The 17,517-nt window shown below is 57.1% G+C and overlaps 1 protein-coding gene across 1 annotated transcript; it reads right to left on the reverse strand.

Moving 5' to 3' along the window:
• Positions 1-9,080: 9,080 nt before the first annotated feature.
• Positions 9,081-17,517, reverse strand: UBE2Q1 (ubiquitin conjugating enzyme E2 Q1). Its single transcript, XM_062192369.1, is given in 14 exon segments — positions 9,081-9,555; positions 9,949-10,015; positions 10,383-10,478; positions 10,724-10,772; positions 10,868-10,925; positions 11,019-11,119; positions 11,330-11,390; positions 11,598-11,682; positions 11,877-12,017; positions 14,022-14,072; positions 14,661-14,765; positions 15,029-15,133; positions 17,175-17,408; positions 17,410-17,517. Coding segments are annotated over 14 exon segments (1,278 nt in total). The 5' UTR covers positions 17,503-17,517; the 3' UTR covers positions 9,081-9,523.

Below are 17,517 nucleotides of genomic sequence, written 5' to 3' on the forward strand. Positions count from 1 at the left end.
TGTGCAGCCGGCGCGGCAGCTCCTGCATGGGAGAAGCCCGGGGCCCCGGCACCCTCTCTGCCTTTCTTTGCAGCTTTGCGATTGTCAGCCTGGGCTCGGTGCAGGCAGTGGCCCTCGGGATCCAGGAGCTGAACAGCAAGCTCTTCCACAAGCAGAGACTGTGAACTCCAGCAGGAGACCCCCAGGAGGAGCCCTGACTGGCCGGAGCGGCCCCCCACCCCACCCCCCGCCCCTAGCGGCCGGCCGGTGTCCTGGCTGCTTCCTGGGTCTCGCCTCCTCCGTCCAGTCTCACAGTGGAGGCGGCAGGAGCCAGGGTTGGATAAGACAGCCTTTAAGATCTTCACCAGGGGCTGGCGCTGTGGCATAGCGGGTAAAGCTGCCACCTGCAGTGCCGGCATCCCAGATGGGCACTAGTTTGAGTTCCGGCTGCTTCACTTCCAGTTCAGCTCTCTGCTATAGCCTGGGAAAACAGTGGAAGATGGGCCGGGGTGGGGAGCAGTAACAGTGCTATTAACACTGGCTTGAGTAACCAGGACACACAATTCCCATACACTGGGAAGTTTTGTTTTTTTTTTCCCTAATTATTTTATTTATTTGAAAGGCAGAGTGACAGAAACAGAGCGAGAGAGCGCTTCCGTTCACTGGTTCATTGCCCAAACACCCACAACAGTCAGGGCTGAGCCAGGCTGAGGCCAGGAGCCAGGAATTCCATGCAGGGCTCCCACGTGGGTGCAGGGCCATCTTATGCTGCTTTCCCAGGAGCATTAGCAGGGAGCTGTGTTGGAAACCGAGCAGCCAGGACTTGAACTGGCACTCTGGTATGCGAGGCTGGCATTGCTGGCAGCAGTTTAACTCACTGTGCCACAACACCAGTCCCACATTTGGAAACTTAAAAACACATTCCTAGGTAAACAACACGTGGGTCAAAGAAGAAATCCTAACAGATATTTAAAAATACTCAGAACTGAGCAAAAAAAGAAAATATTACCAATGAGAAGTTTGGGACACAGTGAAAGTAATACTTAGTTCAATCTTAAATGAGCAAAGAAGGAAAATTGAAAAGGAATGAACTAAGATTGATTAAAGAAGTCGATTGAGGGGCTGGCGCTGTGGCGTAGCGGGTAAAGCTGCCACCTGCAATGCCAACATCCCATATGGGCGCCGGTTCGAGTCCTGCTTGATCCACTTCCAATCCAGCTCTCTGCTATGGCCTGGGAAAGCAGTAGAAGATGGCCCAAGTCCTTGGGCCCCTGCACCCACATGGGAGACCCGGGAAGAAGCACCTGGCTCCTGGCTTCGGATCGGCGAAGCTCCAGCCGTTGCGGCCAATTGGGGAGTGAACCAACGGATGGAAGACCTTCCTCTCTGTTTCTCCCTCTCACTGTCTGTAACTCTACCTTTCTGATAAACTTTAAAAAAAAAATCGATTGAAAAAAGAAGTATGAGGCTACTTTAGAAGTTTAAGGAAAAATGGAATTAAGATATGTTTATTTTTGTGTGAAAATTTTTTGAAGAATTTGTTTATTTGAAAGGCAGAATTGCAGACAGAAAGAAATAAAAAGAGCTCTTCCGTCTGCTGCTTCACTCCCCAGATGGCTGCAACAGGAGCCTCGAACTCCGTCAGGTCTGCCACCTGGGTGCAGGGGCCCAAGTGCCTGGAGCCATCCTCCACTGCTTTCCCAGGTGCATTAGCAGGGAGCTGGATAGGAAGTAGAGCAGGCGGGACTTAGCGCTCACTTTGGATGCTGGTATTGCAGGCAGCAGCTTAATCTGTGCCACAATGTTGGCCCTGCAAAAAAATAAAATAAAAAATAAAAAAATAAAAATAAAAAAAAATTTGAGATCCATGCGTACAAGGAGTCTTCAAAAAGTTTGTGGAAAATATGTGTTAAGAAAAAATATGCATAGGAGCCGGCACTGTGGCGCAGCAGGTTAAAGCCCTGGCCTGAAGCACCAGTATCCCATATGGGCTCTGGTTTGAGACCCGGCTGCTTGTCTTCCAATCCAGCTCTCTGCTATGGCCTGGGAAAGTAGTAGAATATGGCCCAAGCCCTTGGGCCCCTGCACCCACGTGGGAGACCTGGAAGAAGCTCCTGGCTTCAGATCGGCACAGCTCCGGCCATTGCGGCCATCTGGGGAGTGAACCTGCAGATGGAAGACCCCTCTTTCTCCGTCTCTACCTCTTTCTGTAACTCTGTCTTTCAAATAAATAAAAATAAATCTTTAAAAAATGCATGGATTTCCAATTTTTTGCAACAAAATAAACTTTTTAAATTCCATTTTCATGAACTTCTTAAAATATTCTCATAAACCTATATAGTATATATTGAAATGTTTAAAGATAAGGCTATAATAGAAGGAATCAGTAAAGTCAAAAGTTTGTTCTTTAAAAAAATTAATAGGGGCTGGCGCCGTGGTGCAGTGGGTTAGAGTTCCAGCCTGCAGTGCCAGCATCCCATGTGGGCGCCAGTTTGAGTCCTGGCTGTTCCTCTTCCGATCCAGCTCTCTGCTATGGCCTGGAAAAGCAGCAGAAGATGGCCCAAGTCCTTGGGCCCCTGCACCCACATGGGAGACCTGGAAGAAGCTCCTGGCTCCTGGCTCTTGGCTTTGGATCAGCGCAGCTCTGGCCATTGCGGCCATCTGTGGAGTGAACCAGCGGACAGAAGACTTCTGTCTCTCTGCCTCTGCCTCTGCATCTCTGTATCTCTGTCTTTCAAATAAATAAATGTATCTTTATTTTTTAAAAGTATGTACCTGTGGCCGGCGCCGTGGCTCAATAGGCTAATCCTCCGCCTTGCGGTGCCGGCACACCAGGTTCTAGTCCTGGTCGGGGCACCGGATTCTGTCCCGGTTGCCCCTCTTCCAGGTCAGCTCTCTGCTGTGGCCAGGGAGTGCAGTGGAGGATGGCCCAAGTGCTTGGGCTCTGCACCCCATGGGAGACCAGGAGAAGCACCTGGCTCCTGCCATCGGATCAGCGCGGTGCGCTGGTCGCAGCGCGCTGGCTGCGGCAGCCATTGGAGGGTGAACCAACGGCAAAAGGAAGACCTTTCTCTCTGTCTCTCTCACTGTCCACTCTGCCTGTAAAAAAAAAAAAAAAAAAGTATGTACCTCTTCCTTTTCCACTTATTTTATTTTACTTTTTTAAAGATTTATTTATTTTATTTGAGAGGCAGAGGCAGAGAGAGAGAGGCAGAGAGAAAAAGAGATCTTCCATCCGCTGGTTCACTCCCCAGATGGCCACAACAGGCAGAGCTGCTCTGATCTGAACCCAGGAGCCAGGAGCTTCTTCCGGGTCTCCCATGTGGGTGCAGGAGCCCAAAGAATTGGGCCATCTTCTACTGCTTTCCCAGGATCAGAAGTGGAGCAGCCAGGACTTGAACCAGCACCCATATGGGATGCTGGTGCTGCAGGTGGAGGCTTAACCCACTATGCCACAGTGCTGGCCCCTAAATATACCTTTTAAAAACAATGCATGTCTTAGGTACCCCAGGTGTGTGCACCCCTTAGGTACCCCAAGTGTAGTTCCCCAGGCAGAGATGGGGACCATGAGGAGACACGGCCCAGGGGCCCAGCAGCCATCTGGAGGGCGGCAGTGAGCAGATGCAAGGCTGCAGGCTGGGCAGCGGCTGCTGTCCTGGGGGTGCTGTGAGTAGGGTCAGGGCCTGGTGTGCGTGTGGGGACACCTCCCTCTCCCACCCCCACCCCAGCCTGGAGCAGCTGGAGCTCTTGGCACACCAGGCCAGCTGGTAGAAATGTCCCAGAGCACAGGGAAGGGAGAATCCCAGCTGTTGACAGGTCTGGGCTGGTTCCTGCACTGTCACGGCCGTGGGACGTCATTGGGATCAGCTGGTGTGGCAGCTGCGGCGAGGCTGCCTTGGTCTCTGTGGCTTCCGCGTGGCCACTGCTGCGTTCCCAGCATCCTGTTTCTGGGGGTGTGCCTGCTGTGCTGATTGGATGATAATTACGTCGCTTGTCCTCTGAAACTTAATTTCACACACTGTCAAAAATGGGCTTGTCATGTGTATCTCTTAAATCATGAGAGAATAACAATTAGGCCCAAAATGGTTTAAAATGTTTCTGTGCTAATAACCATCTTTTATCTGTGAATTGGTTCTTGGGGTTGGGATTCAGAACGAAATTCTAAATTAAAGGCCCCTTCCCCGCTCAGCTGGAGGAGGGTGCGTTAGTGCAGGGAAGTGGGTGCCGTGACCCTCCCGTTCTGCCAGTTGGTCCTAGAACCAGGCCTGGCGCCCAGGCAGACCCTAGGACCCCCACTCTTGGCCGCTCTGCTATCCTGCCGCAGGGGTTCAGGTGCCTGCTGCCAGCCCCACCGCAGCGTCACATCCGGGCAGGTGCAGTAGAGAACAGAGGAGGAAGGCACGGCTGAGAGCCGAGAACCTGCCCCAGCTCCTTTTGTGTTGACTTTCTTCATTCCCCCGCCCGCATGAGGGTGCTTCAGAAAGTTCCTGGAGAACAGAAATGAAACGGAAGTTTGCTTTGTTGCAAAAAGTTATACAATCCCCGTGTAGGTTTTTTTTTTTTTTTTTTTTTTTTTTAAAGTCATCTGTGTTTTGCTTGAAGAGGGCTTGTCTTCACTGAGCACTTCCTGAGTGCCAGGCTTTCTCCAGGCCTGGTGCTGTCAGCATTCAAGGTCATTGCTGGATGGGGAGTGTGCTTCTTGTTCTTGAGAAGCTTCTGTTCCGGTGGGAAGGCAGGAAAAGCTGGTGTCAGAGGGGCCGGCACTGTGGCACAGCGGGTAAAGCTGCCACCTACAGTGCCAGCATCCCATATGGGCACTGGTTCGAATCCCAGCTGCTCCACTTCCGATCCGGCTCTCTGCTATGGCCTGGGAAAGCAGTAGAAGATGGCCCAAGTCCTTGGGCCCCTGCACCTGTGTGAGGGACCTGAAAGAAGTTCCTGGCTCCTGGCTTCGGATTGGCTCAGCTCCGGCTGTTGCGGCCATCTGGGGAGTGAACCAGCAGATGGAAGACCTCTCTCTCTCTCTCTCTCTCCCTCTCTGCCTCTCTCCCTCTGCCTCTCCTTCTCTTTGTGTGTAACTGTGACTTTCAAGTAAAGTTTGCAGCATCTGCCTCTAGCAAAGCTGCTGCGTGTTTTGGCTTTCACACCTGGGCTGTGGAGCCCCAAGACTCGGAGAGGGACCTCAGGTGCTCTGCAAAAGACGGAGTCCTCTGGGTGGGGGCCGGGCAGGCTTCCCAGCTTTCAGCTGATCACTTCGAGCTTTGCTTAAGATTTCACTGGATCCGGGCTGGTGCTGTGGCGTAGCAGATTAAGCTGCTGTCTGCAGTGCACGCCGTACTGGCGCTGGTTTATGTCTTAGCCGCTCCACTTCCAATCCAGCTCCCTGCTGATGGCCTGGGAAAAGCTGCAGAAGATGGCCAAGTGTTTGGGCCCCTGCCACCCGTGTGGGAGACCCAGATGAAGCTCCTGGCTTCAGCCTGGCTCAGTCCTGGCTGTTACGGCCAACCGGGGAGTAGGTAAGCAGATGGAAGATCTGTCTGCTCCTCTCTTTAATTCTAACTTTCAAATAAATAAATATTTTTTTAAAATAAAATTTCACAGGAAAATGGTCCTGCTGTAGGAGGACACTAGGATTTGTAAGCCAGTGACAGAGGTTTGAGCGCTGGACGCAGGTCTGCTCCCAATGTGTTCTTCCTGTGTAGATCCAGACACCTGTTGGGGCCTCAGTCTCCACATCCTGGAAATGGGGAGGCCCCCTCCCTGCCCTGTTCCTTCTTGGTCGGGGTTAGGTGAAACATAGGAGTTAAAAATGCTGTGGGGGATCAAGAGAAGAGGTGAAGCCCTCCCACCCCCCATACACACACGAAGTATGTGCAGGGCCAGGCTCCCTGGGAGGCCGGCAGGGCTTATGCCCAGTGGTCAGGGAGCGCCACCCAGAGGTCGTGTCAGGTCATTGCATGAAGAGAGGCTGCAGGCTGCCCACTGCTCTGGGCTTGGGAAGGCAGCCCAGAGAGGAGGAGCTTCCTGTGCTCGCGCAGCGCCCTGCCTGCCACAAGGGCCGTGGTGCCCGGTCCCGAGGTGCCCGGGGCGTGCTGAGCCCTGCTGGCCCTGAGCTGCCGGAGGGCGTTGGACAGGTGTGCGGTTTTCCTTTACAGATGGGAAACTAAGTTTAGAGGGTAAAGACAGTCTCACAGCGGTAAGTGGCCTTGCTGGGGACAGCGCCCAGGCCCGATGCTGGACCGGACCAGTCCTGTGTGTGTGAGCAGCCCCAGGGCCTGGTGCGGCAAGATGAGTTGAGTAAGGGGAGACCTCCTGGAGAAATGTGGATTTGATTTTTTTTTATTTGAGTGATAGCTTTCCCACCTACCAACTTACTCCCCAGACACCCTCAGCTTCCAGGGCAGGTCTGAAGCTGGAAGCCAGAAACTCAATCCAGGTCTCCCACATGCGTGGCAGGAACCCAGTTCCTGCCTCTCAGGGTTTGCATCAGCAGGAAGCCAGAGTCAGGTACCGAACCCCCGTACTCCGCTGTGGGACGTGGGCGTCTCAGCTGGCATCTTAACCGCTCGCTCGGCCAACGCCTGCCCCGCCTTGCTCCAGCATGAGAGTGCTCGCTTAGCTGGTGAGCACCTGTCTCATAACCGCATTTCCCCCACAGCAGCTCTGGGTGAGCAGTTTTCTGTCCCCAGGAGATCGGGCCAGTGGAGAACACTAGCTCCCAGACCCTGTAACTCTTAGCACGGTAGTGATGCTCGCGCTGTGCCCTCCTCTCCTGCCACCCCAGCTCTCGCCAGCGTGCATGCTTCTCCAGGTGGCGCCAAGTTGGCTGGGCGGGGCTGGAGTGCAGCCAGTGCACTTGCCCTGGGGCCCCACCCTGCTTCCCCTCCCTCGCTCCTCCTGCCCCACCAGGTGCCACTGAGGCTGTGCTGGGCTTGTGCTGTGCAGACCTTCTGTGTTCGTCGGGGTTGTCCATCAGATCCTCAGAGGGAGAATCCCTGGGGCTGTGACCTGGGAGATAAGCACCCCCTCCCCAGGCCACGCTCAGGGCATGCTGCATGCCCTGCCCAGGCCAGAAACCCTGTGTACACCCGGCATTGGGTGGAACAAGCTGAAGTTCCCCAAGGGGTCCGCCTGACCCGCTGGGGGCGGTCCTTCCTTCACTGGATTTCTTTGCCTTCCAATCCTGTCCTCAAGTTTGAAGAGTTTGAGTGACGGGCTCCAGGCGGCATTTGGCCTCTCCCACGTGCCCCAGGTCTACTGGGCCGGCCTGCCCTGCCCTCCTGCACCCCTTTGACTCCCGAGTCCTGGAGGTGAAAAAGGCCAGACTGGGCCCGTTTCCATTTTACCTTGCTCCAAGCTCACCTCTCACGAGACATTCCTTTGTCTCTGGTCTCGTGGGCATGGACGTTGGACCCACAGCTAAGATGCTTCCATTGGCTGAAAGCCTATAGGAGCCAGTGTGGTTTTTGTTGTTTTTTTCCCCTGCATCTCTTCCTTGTGCCCCAGAGCATGACAGAAGCCGCCCCAGCAGACTCTGGGGATGTGGCCCCTGTCTGGTGTGCCCAGCGTGCCGTTCTAAGCGAGTAGAGCCTGTTTAACCGATGAACCATCACCTTGGCAAATGAATATTGGCAGGTTTCTTCAGTCTGGGGTGACCGATTCCTCTCTCTAGCTGCCCCACCCTGCCCACTAAAACTGCTGCGGCAATACCGTGAAGCCATTGGGCTGTGGGCCCCGCAAACCCTGCCGGGGACAGCGCCCTGCTTCTCTGGGCCTCCTGGGTGGAGAGCAGTAAGGTCACAGAAAGCAGAGGGAGCCCCAGCCGAGGAAGTGGCAGCCCCGTGGAACCCGGATGTCTACAGCTCACAGCCGCTGTGCCTGCCGACGCGGGAACCTGAACCTCCGTTACTTCTTTAAATAACTTTACTGGAGCCAAACTATTTAAATAATTTTATTTGTTTCATCCTTTGGTAGATGAGAAAAATACATTACAAAATACATTGTACAGAGGACAGCCCACACTGCTAAGAACACAGTCCACATGCCCGCCAGGGCCGGCAGCGAGCGTGGGAGCGAACCACCAGGCCTGGAAGACCGTGGAGCGGCTCCTCCCGTGTCCCGTTTACCTCACCATTGGCGTGTTAGCACCCTTAGTCAGGCAGAGGCAGGTGGAGTCAGAGCAGCACTGGGTGGGGGGTGGGACTGCTGAAACCCGCACCCACCTGAAGCAGCGAGGCCGTGGGATGTGTCAGAAGCAGGCAGGGGCGCTGTGCCCAGGCAGCTGGCCCACGTGTGGGTCTTCCCGTGGCCGTCTGCGGCCTCCGTCACTTCAGGCGTCACCTGGCCTGCAGGCACGGCAGCCTCGGCCCCCCAGCGAGCTCCCCGACCAGCCGTGGGCAGAGTCCTGCTCAGGCTGTCGCCACGGCACACCCTTCCACGCACGGGCGCCCGGCCTCGCCTCCCGCCCAGCCATTCTGCAGGCCCAGGGTGAGGACACGGAGTGCAGGGCAACCCCCTTCGAGACAGGCTTTCCAGCAGGATCCACCGAGCGGAGAGGCTTCCAGAACCCGCGAGTCTCCAGGGTAGGCGACTCACTTCCGAGCCACACGCGTCTGCTTCCACAAAAGGAATCGAGGCAGGAGGAGGGCGAGTGGAGCTTACCAGGGAGCGGCGTCCTGGAGGGTGGGCCCAGCGAGCCCTGCAGTCGCAGCCCTGTCGCAGGTCCCAGAGCACCCTCGGCGGCGTGCCCCAGCCCGGCTCGGTTCATCTGAAGGAGTCCTGTGTAGCAGCCTTGTTCCCGTTCGCGAAGTCCATGGCTGGAAGAGCAGTGAGAGTCGCGTCACCGTTTCCCCTGCCACGTGGTGGCTCAGCAGGCCGGCTCTGTCTGGGGGGCGAGTGCCGCTTGCTCCAGAGGCCTTCGGCAGGGTCTGGGGTGGCCGGGCGTGTGCTTCAGCTCCACCTTTTTCTTGCTTCAGCAGCCAAATGCAGCCTGTACCACAGCAACAGTGGACTTGGCCCCCTCCCCCACCTCCCAAGTATTCAGGGGCTGGGGGTGGGGTGGGATGTGGGGATAAAAATAAAGATGAGTCAAGACCAGCATCTTCAAATTAACAAACTGTAATTGTTTTCCCAAAGATACATTTTTCCATACACATCCATCATACACTGTAACCAAAAAAAGCAGTGTACATGAAATAAGAGAAAATAAATTAAAAATCCATAGCATAGGTAAGGAGGCTCTAGCCTGGAGCACAGCTGAGGTTCCAGCGAGAGGCGGCGGCTGAGAGTGTCTTTGAGAAGAATGCCTGCTAGCAAGGGTTCCAGCGAGGAGGCTGCTGGTCTGAGTCAGTCTGGAGGACCTGACACAGTTCTGTGTGTTTTTTCCTTAGCGTTTAGAATAGCCATCACTGTCCTGCAATAGGCAGAGCTATCACGTCCAGGAAAAATGAGGGAGGGAACCACAGAGGCAGCGTGAGATCCAAATACAGCATTCATAGGTAATTGGTCCAGTGGTGCCTGGGGAGGGAGGGGTGACACTCCAGGGTTAGCCATCTTCCTTTGGGGGTGTGTACCAGCCTGCAAAGAAACAGAACTAAACACAGTGAGGAGGGGGCTGAAGTCCACCCTCCCCGCCCCGGTCCCCAACCACCTCAGACAAAAGGCTCCTAGGAAGGGGACGGGGATGGGGACACGGACTGCCTGCTGGGAGGCTGAGCCGGAGGGAGGATGCCATTCCTGAGAGGGTGGTCGTCAAGGGGCGGGTCTAGCCGAGGTCCAGCCCCGGGTGCCTCTCTGGGAGCGGAGGGGCTGAGCTGAGCCACCCCAGCCTGCCTGGAAGGCTGGGGCAGGTGCCGTGTCCGCGGACGGCAAGGCTCAGAAACCAGACGGAGTCCCTTGCCATGTGGCCCCAAGTGAAAACCCGGGGGCCTCGGGAGGGTCTGATCTCCCAAGTGCTGGCGCCAGCCTCACCGTTTTTTTCATGGATCTGCACCAAGGACTTGTAGGACTGCTGTGCTCTTGTCAGACTGTATTGAGACTGGGGAGAGGAAGGCCCCGGATCAGGCCGAGGCCACTGTGGCATGAACACCCACCGCTCCCCTCCCACAGGCTGCCACCCACAGACCCAGGAGTCCCAGCTCCCAGCACTGCTCTGGTGCCCCGCTACGCACCCTCCACGTAGTCCCACACCCTTCCCTTTCTAGGCCTGTGCCCTCCCAAAATCGGAGGCTGCCCTCGAGGCCAGAGCCTTGCTCCTGTCCCCAGTGTGGGTACCTGCGGCCTCTCAGCAACGCCCCAGCCAGGGAACTTATCTGCTCGATCCCTCCAATAAGGCAGCCTTGGCCTGCAGTGCCCAAGCCGCCCCTGGCTGCAGCGGCCCCCCAGCCCCAGGCCAGGCTCCTTACTTTGTTGGCTCCGAACTGCACGCGTGCCTTCCCCTTCACCAGTGTGGCACTGATCTGCATGATCACCGACTCGATGGAGTAGGCACTGCTCCAGCCCTGGGTGACGGCAGGGACACACGAGTCAGGACAGAGCTGCCGGAGAGACGCCAGCAGCTGCTGTCCTGGGTGGGCGCCTGCCCTTCGCTCCCGGTACAGTCACCACCTGTCTGCCTCGGGCAGTGGGGGCGCCCTGCCTGGCGGAATGAAAGAGCCACATTATGCCTACTGCCCAGCCCTCAGGGGGACGTGAGGTAGAGCCCAGCCTCGCCTTGCCCAGGTGAGTCTGGCCAAGACAGACTCACCTGTTTGGTGAGGAGTTCCATGCAGATGGCACCTCCACCCAGGACGTACCTGCAGGAGGAAGCCTGGTCAGTTGGACCTTAAAAAGCCCCAAGTCCCTCTCGGCCCCAGGCGCCGCCCGCTCCCCCTGGCCGGCCACCACTCACCCTCCGGAGAGGACTGGAGACACAACCCTGACAAACGGTGGGTCAAAGGGAAGTTATCCTGAGAGAGAGAGCCAGCAATCAGGGGAGAGGCCGGCGGCCGCCCAGACAGCACAGGCAGGAGCCGGGTCAGGGGAGGGGACCGCGAAGGGACGGGGTCTCACTTTAAAGGAGAAGTTGAGGAGGATAAAGTCGGCTCCTTCTTTCTCTTTGAGGATCTGGAGGTCGTTGTGCAAAGCGCTGTCCTGGTCAACTCTGTGAAGCAGTGACCTGGTCTCAGGCCCCACTCCAGGCCCAAGAGGCCCAGAAAAGGCACCCCCTGCCAGACCCCAGCAGCAGACCAACCCCTGCCCGTACCCGCCCGGGCGCCCAGGAGTGACGTGCTGGATGGCACCACCCTGGAGAGCCTGCCACGGTCTCCACACTCTCCCTCAGCACCCTTCACGATCCCAAGTCCCCACTCACTTGAGGAGTTTGACGTTCCAATCATACAGACTGTCATTCACGAGTTCGACTGCATAGTTTCCTGGAAGAACACGGCAGGTGTCAGGTGACGATCCAAGCAGAGAGCGGTCCCCAAAGCAGCTCCCACCCCTGACCGACACAAAGGTCGGAGACTGCAGGTTCGCCCCACGGGAACGTGCAGCCAATCCAAGCCGCTGGCTCACAGAGCGCCATGCCTGGCGCGAAGCTCCTGAGCAGGCGTGTACCCAGAACCTCCTGCGGCACTCACCACCTTTGAAACTCTGTGATCGGTAAATATCCCTGAGCTCCTTCATCAGCCGGTCAGTGGCCTGCACCGAGCCAGACACCGCACCCTGCCAGGGGAGGGTCACAAAAGCTCGTGGTCATGTGGTTTGCAAGTACGCATGCTGCACCTTAGCCTGCCCTGCACTTAGGGAAGGTTTGGCCGCACCCAAAATAGGAGTGCACCCCGTACTGCTAAGCAATGGCTACTTCTCAGCCATTACCCCCAAGCCCTTCACCCAGCCTCTCCCTACGAGGCACGTACATTTAAGTAATCTTGCCTCTGGTTCTTTTTAATTTTCTCTAGGATGGCTAAGTTTTCTTTTCCAATGCCATCGTCTTCCGATTTCTTGCCCTCGGCAGGCTCTTCCTCTTTCATTTCATAGTGATCTAGGTCTTCTGTGTCCTGCAGTGGGATCGAGAAATCAACACGGGTTGGAGACAAGGGCCATGACCTTCCCCGTCTAGCTAAGGCTGACAACACAGCACCCTTCCTGTTTCTGGAAGTTCCCAGCCCCATTTGCTCCACAGTCTGAGAATAAGGCCCGTGTCTTCTCTCGCTGAGTTCTTCAGCTACAGCAGAGCTGCAGTGAGGACCTAGGGCGATGGGAAGCTCCAGCGAGGACCGAGGCCCTAACTCTGGTCCCCACACTGACCCTGTTCCAGCTGCACCGACGTCTCTCCCTGGCGGGACAAGTTCTTCCCTAATTCTCAGCAGACTGACTCTGGCCTGAGACTGTGACTCAGAGCTCATGTTTCACCAGGTGACATTAGACCCACGAGTTCTCAGGGGACAGCATTGATGGCACAGCCAAACTGCCACCTGTGACATGGGCATCCCATAGGAGCACTGAGTTCAGTCCTGGCTGCTTCACTTCTTTTTTTTTTTTTAAATTTTTGACAGGCAGAGTGGACAGTGAGAGAGAGACAGAGAGAAAGGTCTTCCTTTTGCCGTTGGTTCACCCTCCAATGGCCGCCGCGGTAGGCGCGCTGCGGCCTGCGCACCGCGCTGATCCGATGGCAGGAGCCAGGTGCTTCTCCTGGTCTCCCATGGGGTGCAGGGCCCAAGCACTTGGGCCATCCTCCACTGCACTCCCTGACCACAGCAGAGAGCTGGCCTGGAAGAGGGGCAACCGGACAGACTCCGGTGCCCCGACCGGGACTAGAACCCGGTGTGCCAGCGCCGCAAGGCGGAGGATTAGCCTAGTGAGCCGCGGCGCCGGCTTGCTTCACTTCTGATCCAGCTACTTGTTCATGCTCCTGGAAAAGCAGCAAAAAGATGGCCCAAGTGCTTGGGCCTCTGTCACCCATGCAGGGGACCCTGGTGGAATCCAGGCTTCTGGCTTTGGCCTGGCCCAGGACTGAATGATGCAGTCATTTGGGGAGTGAACCAACAGATGGAAGATCCTTGTCTGTCTGTAACTCTGCTTACAAATAAATCGATCTTTAAAAAAAAAAAAAGTAAAAGTTCTCAGGGCTCCAGTCCCCCCCACCACCCATGGCACAGGATCTGAATGAGGTATGCCAAGGCGGAAACGAGAAGGATCCAGAGAGGGTGATGGGAGCGTTCACAGCAGGATTCGCTCCGTGTGCACAGGGGAGCCCATGCTGACACTGGGGGGATGGTGTGGAGGGCCCTCCACTGCGAGCAGCAGGCTTCAAGTATCAGCAGCCCTCTCTTGGTATTAAGACCCTTACAAAGTTTCAGAACTGGGACATTAACCCCATATTAAGAAACGAAGCGACCAGAGTGACCCTCCCTCCGGTGGAACACAGCAACCCAATTATCACGTCAGCAGCTAACATCTATCAGCACCTAGGTCAGGTTCTATACTGGGGGCGACACATACTCGCCAATTTCATTCTTACAGCCACCACAACTTATTCCATCATTATCCCCAGCTGACAGATGAGTAAGTGGAGGTCTAGGGAGGTTAATTACGCCCCAAGTCACAGAACTCTTAGGAGAGCTAAGATCTGAATCAATTTCTGTCTGGCAGTGAAACTCCAGTTCTTCACCATGATGTTAAATTCTCTACAAACATAAATGGTTTTGCAGAATACATCAGATAAATTTAGCCTTTACTGTGTACCACGTGAAGCATTTAATGTGCAGTGCCTCACTTAATCTTCAAGAAAACCATCGACAGTAGTCATTATCATCCCATTTTATAGATAAACCTGAGCTTAGTGAGATGAGCCTGGGTCAGGTCCATGGGATTCGGACGCCATCTGAACTTAACCTCCCAAAGATTTACGTGGCTTCGACAGATCTGCACCTGACTCCACTGTGAGAGGGGTGCCCGGCTGCTCTACCACTCTGGCTGTTCTCTCATCAGTAAACCTTGTCTTCACTCCTCTCCCCAGTTCTGCACTGAACTGGAGCTCTGTACAGACGCGGCAAGCCTACCTCCGGCATCTCCTCATCTTCATCTTCTGAAGACACATCTTCCTGTGTACACTGCAGAGGGGAGGGCAGAGAGGGAGAGGTGAGCCCCAGTGCCTTGTGGGGTCACAGCCTCTGGCCTATTCCTCAGGCCTCCAGGCCTAGAGGCTGCGCACCTGCCCGTAACGCTGCTGCTCTCTCCAGCAGTCAGATCTGGGCGGATACCAGCGCCCAGGCAATGTCTCACCACCAGCCCGGGACGCTCCTCCTACCATAAGCCAAAGCAGGGAAGGGAAGCAGCACAGCGGCCTCTCACCCACCTCACACATCTCGTCTAAGGCTCCTCAGCACCCTCCCTTCCTTGACGGTCTCCAGATCAACACTGCGTTCTGGGCTCTGAACAAGGGTTTGGGTCCCCAGTGGCCACCAACTGCTATTGCTAGGATCATGGTAACAACTTCCCTTCCTCTCAACACGAGGAATACTGCCCATGAGGGCGCGCTCTGCTGGGAGAGAGGAGCTGCTGATGCCTCATTTAGCTAGGTTCTCGGCTGGAGAAGAGGTGGAGAGTCAGGTCATGTGCTTGCGAGAGGGGGTGTGAGGTGACGAGGAACTACCGCAGACCCGCCTCTGTGCACTCCCAGAGCCCCGCCCGCCGCTCACCTGCTCTGCTGGCAAGGGCTGGTCCAGCATCTCCACATCGGGGTGCTGTGGGAGGTTGTAGAGCTTACACAGGTCGGAGATGATCCTCTTCAGATGCTGCAATAGCTGGGGGCGAAGGGCCAGAATCACCCAATGACCTCAGTCCCAGCTCCGACCCCAGGGGGTACCTGGCTCTCTAAACCTTCTGGGTCACGTGGCTGTGGGAATGAGTCCCGGGGCTGGAGCAGGTATCTTCCTCTGGCTTCCGTAAGCAACCCCCCTAAGAAGCCTGCCCCCAACGTTCAGGCTGCTCTTCTGCCCACTTCCTAACTCCAGCCCCCTTCCACAGGGTGCCTCTGTGACATGGGCCCCACCCCAGGGCCCCTCACCAGAGTATTCCCTTTCTTTATGTCCACCAGCCTCTCCAGGACAGCAGCCAAGTTAGGGTCATCAGACTCCACCGACCAGATGGGGGGCACAGCAGGGTACGACTCCTGGGGGGGAAGAGCAGGAGAATGGTCAACACGGGAGCCTGGGAAAGGGCAGCTTCCGCCTGCCCTCTGTCCCCAAGGCCTCTAGTGCCACTGCTTCATCACCTCCACTCAGCGTGGCAGGTCAGCGGCTCACCAAGCGGCTCCCCAACCACAGCCCCTAGCAGGACCCATCCACGAAGACACCTGAAACCTCTGCTCTTTCCTCTGGAGCAAAATCCAGGAAAGCAGCGCAGCCACCCTCACTGGCAGCGGGAGGACCCCGGCCCCGGCCCTTCCGCTTCTCTGGCTCCACGAGCACGCAGGCAGGGCTCCCTGCACCACAGTCACACAGGCGTGAACAGATCGAAGACCACACTACAGGAGGAAGCTGGGAACTAGATCTGGTCTGCAGAACCCAGGAGCAAAAAGGCGCCAGGAGCCATTGCCCTGCCCCGCTCCCAACAGAGCCACCTCAAAGACCGCGTCCCCCCTGCCTTGGGAACCTGCCACCTTCTCAGTCTAGCCAGGGGGTGTGGGGCTCCACATGGCGGCCTGCGAGAAAGAGGCCTACGCTGCTGACATTCCCAGCATTCCTGAGCCACTGTGCCAAATGCAGCCTCACCAGACTCCCCTTCTGCCCGAACCAAGGGGGCCAGTTCGGGCCAAGTCTCCTTAATGGGAACTGCAGGGAGTCTGGCTGGTGACCCCCTACACGAACTTCCTGCCGGCAGAGCAGACGCCTCTGGCGACCGACAGGGCGCTGGATGGGTAGACCTTGAGGAAGCAGACGCTTACTCCAAGTACAAAGTTAAAGCTGGAGGTTCCCACACAGGCCAAGGGAGCCTCCAGCATCCTTAACGCTGGAAGGAAAGTCATTATTGAAGACTCCAAGTTCACCTAAGCCAACCTTAGTCTTTCAATGATAACTCTTGGGTGGGAGGAAGAAGAGAGAAACGGAAGGCAAACATGAGTTTTGGTGGGGCACCTTGCAACCTGAACCAGGCTTGCCTCGCTAAACTTTGACCCGGTCGGACTGAGGATACAGAACCGTTTAAGGGGCACGTAGGCCCCAAGTACTACAGAAGTCTCCAGTGTGTCTATCCACGGTCTGCTGAGTGGGTACCATCCCCCAGCTCCCCAGCCACTGCTCTGGGCTTGGAGACCATCGGAGCAGGTGACAACAGCCACTCGCCGCAGGTGCTGCGCCATGTGGAACCACACTCTCCCCACACATCAGACGCCACCCCTGCTCCTCCAGGTCTGGGGGCAAGGGGACAGGAGACATGGAGGCCTAGTAGGGAATGAGGCTCACGAGGGAGAAACACCACTTGTCACTGCTAGGAATAGATGGGGGAGACCCCAGCCCACTGGATCACACGGGCACCAGGCAAAGCAACAACCTAGGGCCCCTGGCCACCTCCACAGGGAACTGGGAGGTGAGTGGCAGCCCTGCGGCCAGCCGGGGCGACAAGAGGAGAGTTAGAGGTTACACCACAATAAAAGGGAATCCAAAGGGAGAAGGTGCTAGCTCCCAGCACGCTCACTGGGTGAAATTCCGAGAGCAAAGAGGGGCTGCCTGAGGGACGCCTGGGCAGGGCTCCCACAGGTGGCACCGTCGTAAGTCAAGGGAACTATTGCCAAGGGGCAGCACTGAAACGCACCGACTTCCAGGCCAGGGCCTTCCAGCTGCGGCCAGGGCGCCGGCCTGGAAGCTTGACACAGGAGTCGCGGGAGAAAGGGGCATTCCTTGGTGGCAAGGTAAAGTTGTGGACAAGTGGCCAAAGGAGCCACCATCACGAGGCTTGGGTACGGGTGGGTTCGTGGAAAGGGGCAGTCTAGGTGCCATATGTCGGGGTGACCCTTGCTATCCGGGGTCAACGGAAGGGATGCTAAGTGCACAGCAGACCCTCAAGCGGGAAAACCAAGTGTGACCCGGAGAGGAGGACCCAAGCGCCTCGCGGGGCTTCGGCCTGAGCGCCCTCCGAGGGCAAGGAGCTGTACGTGGTGATCCCGAGTGCCTGCCGTGGGGCCCCCAGAGAGGCGCACGCGACAGGATCCTCACCGTGATGTTGCAGTGGATGCGGACGGGATCCCCAGGCACTGACCCCCGGGAGGGGAGGTGCGGTCCGGGCGCGGCCGCGGCCCCGGCCCCTCCGGCCCCGGCCAGCAGGAACTCGCAGCTCAGCTCGTCCAGGCAGGCGCTGGCAATGCGGAAGCGCTCGTGGCCGCGGTGAAAGATGGACTCGAGCAGCTTCAGCTCCCGCCTCAGGCAGGGCCCCGGCCCCGGGCCCCCCCCCCGGGCCGCCCCCGGCCCCCGGCGCCGCCCCCTGGCCCCCCAGCTGCTGCCCCGGCCCCGGCTGCTGCTGCCCCTGCGGCTGCGGCTGCTGCATCCTCCGCTCCGCTCC

The sequence above is a fragment of the Lepus europaeus genome, chromosome 5 (genome assembly GCF_033115175.1).
Source record: "Lepus europaeus isolate LE1 chromosome 5, mLepTim1.pri, whole genome shotgun sequence".
Lineage (NCBI taxonomy): Eukaryota > Metazoa > Chordata > Mammalia > Lagomorpha > Leporidae > Lepus > Lepus europaeus.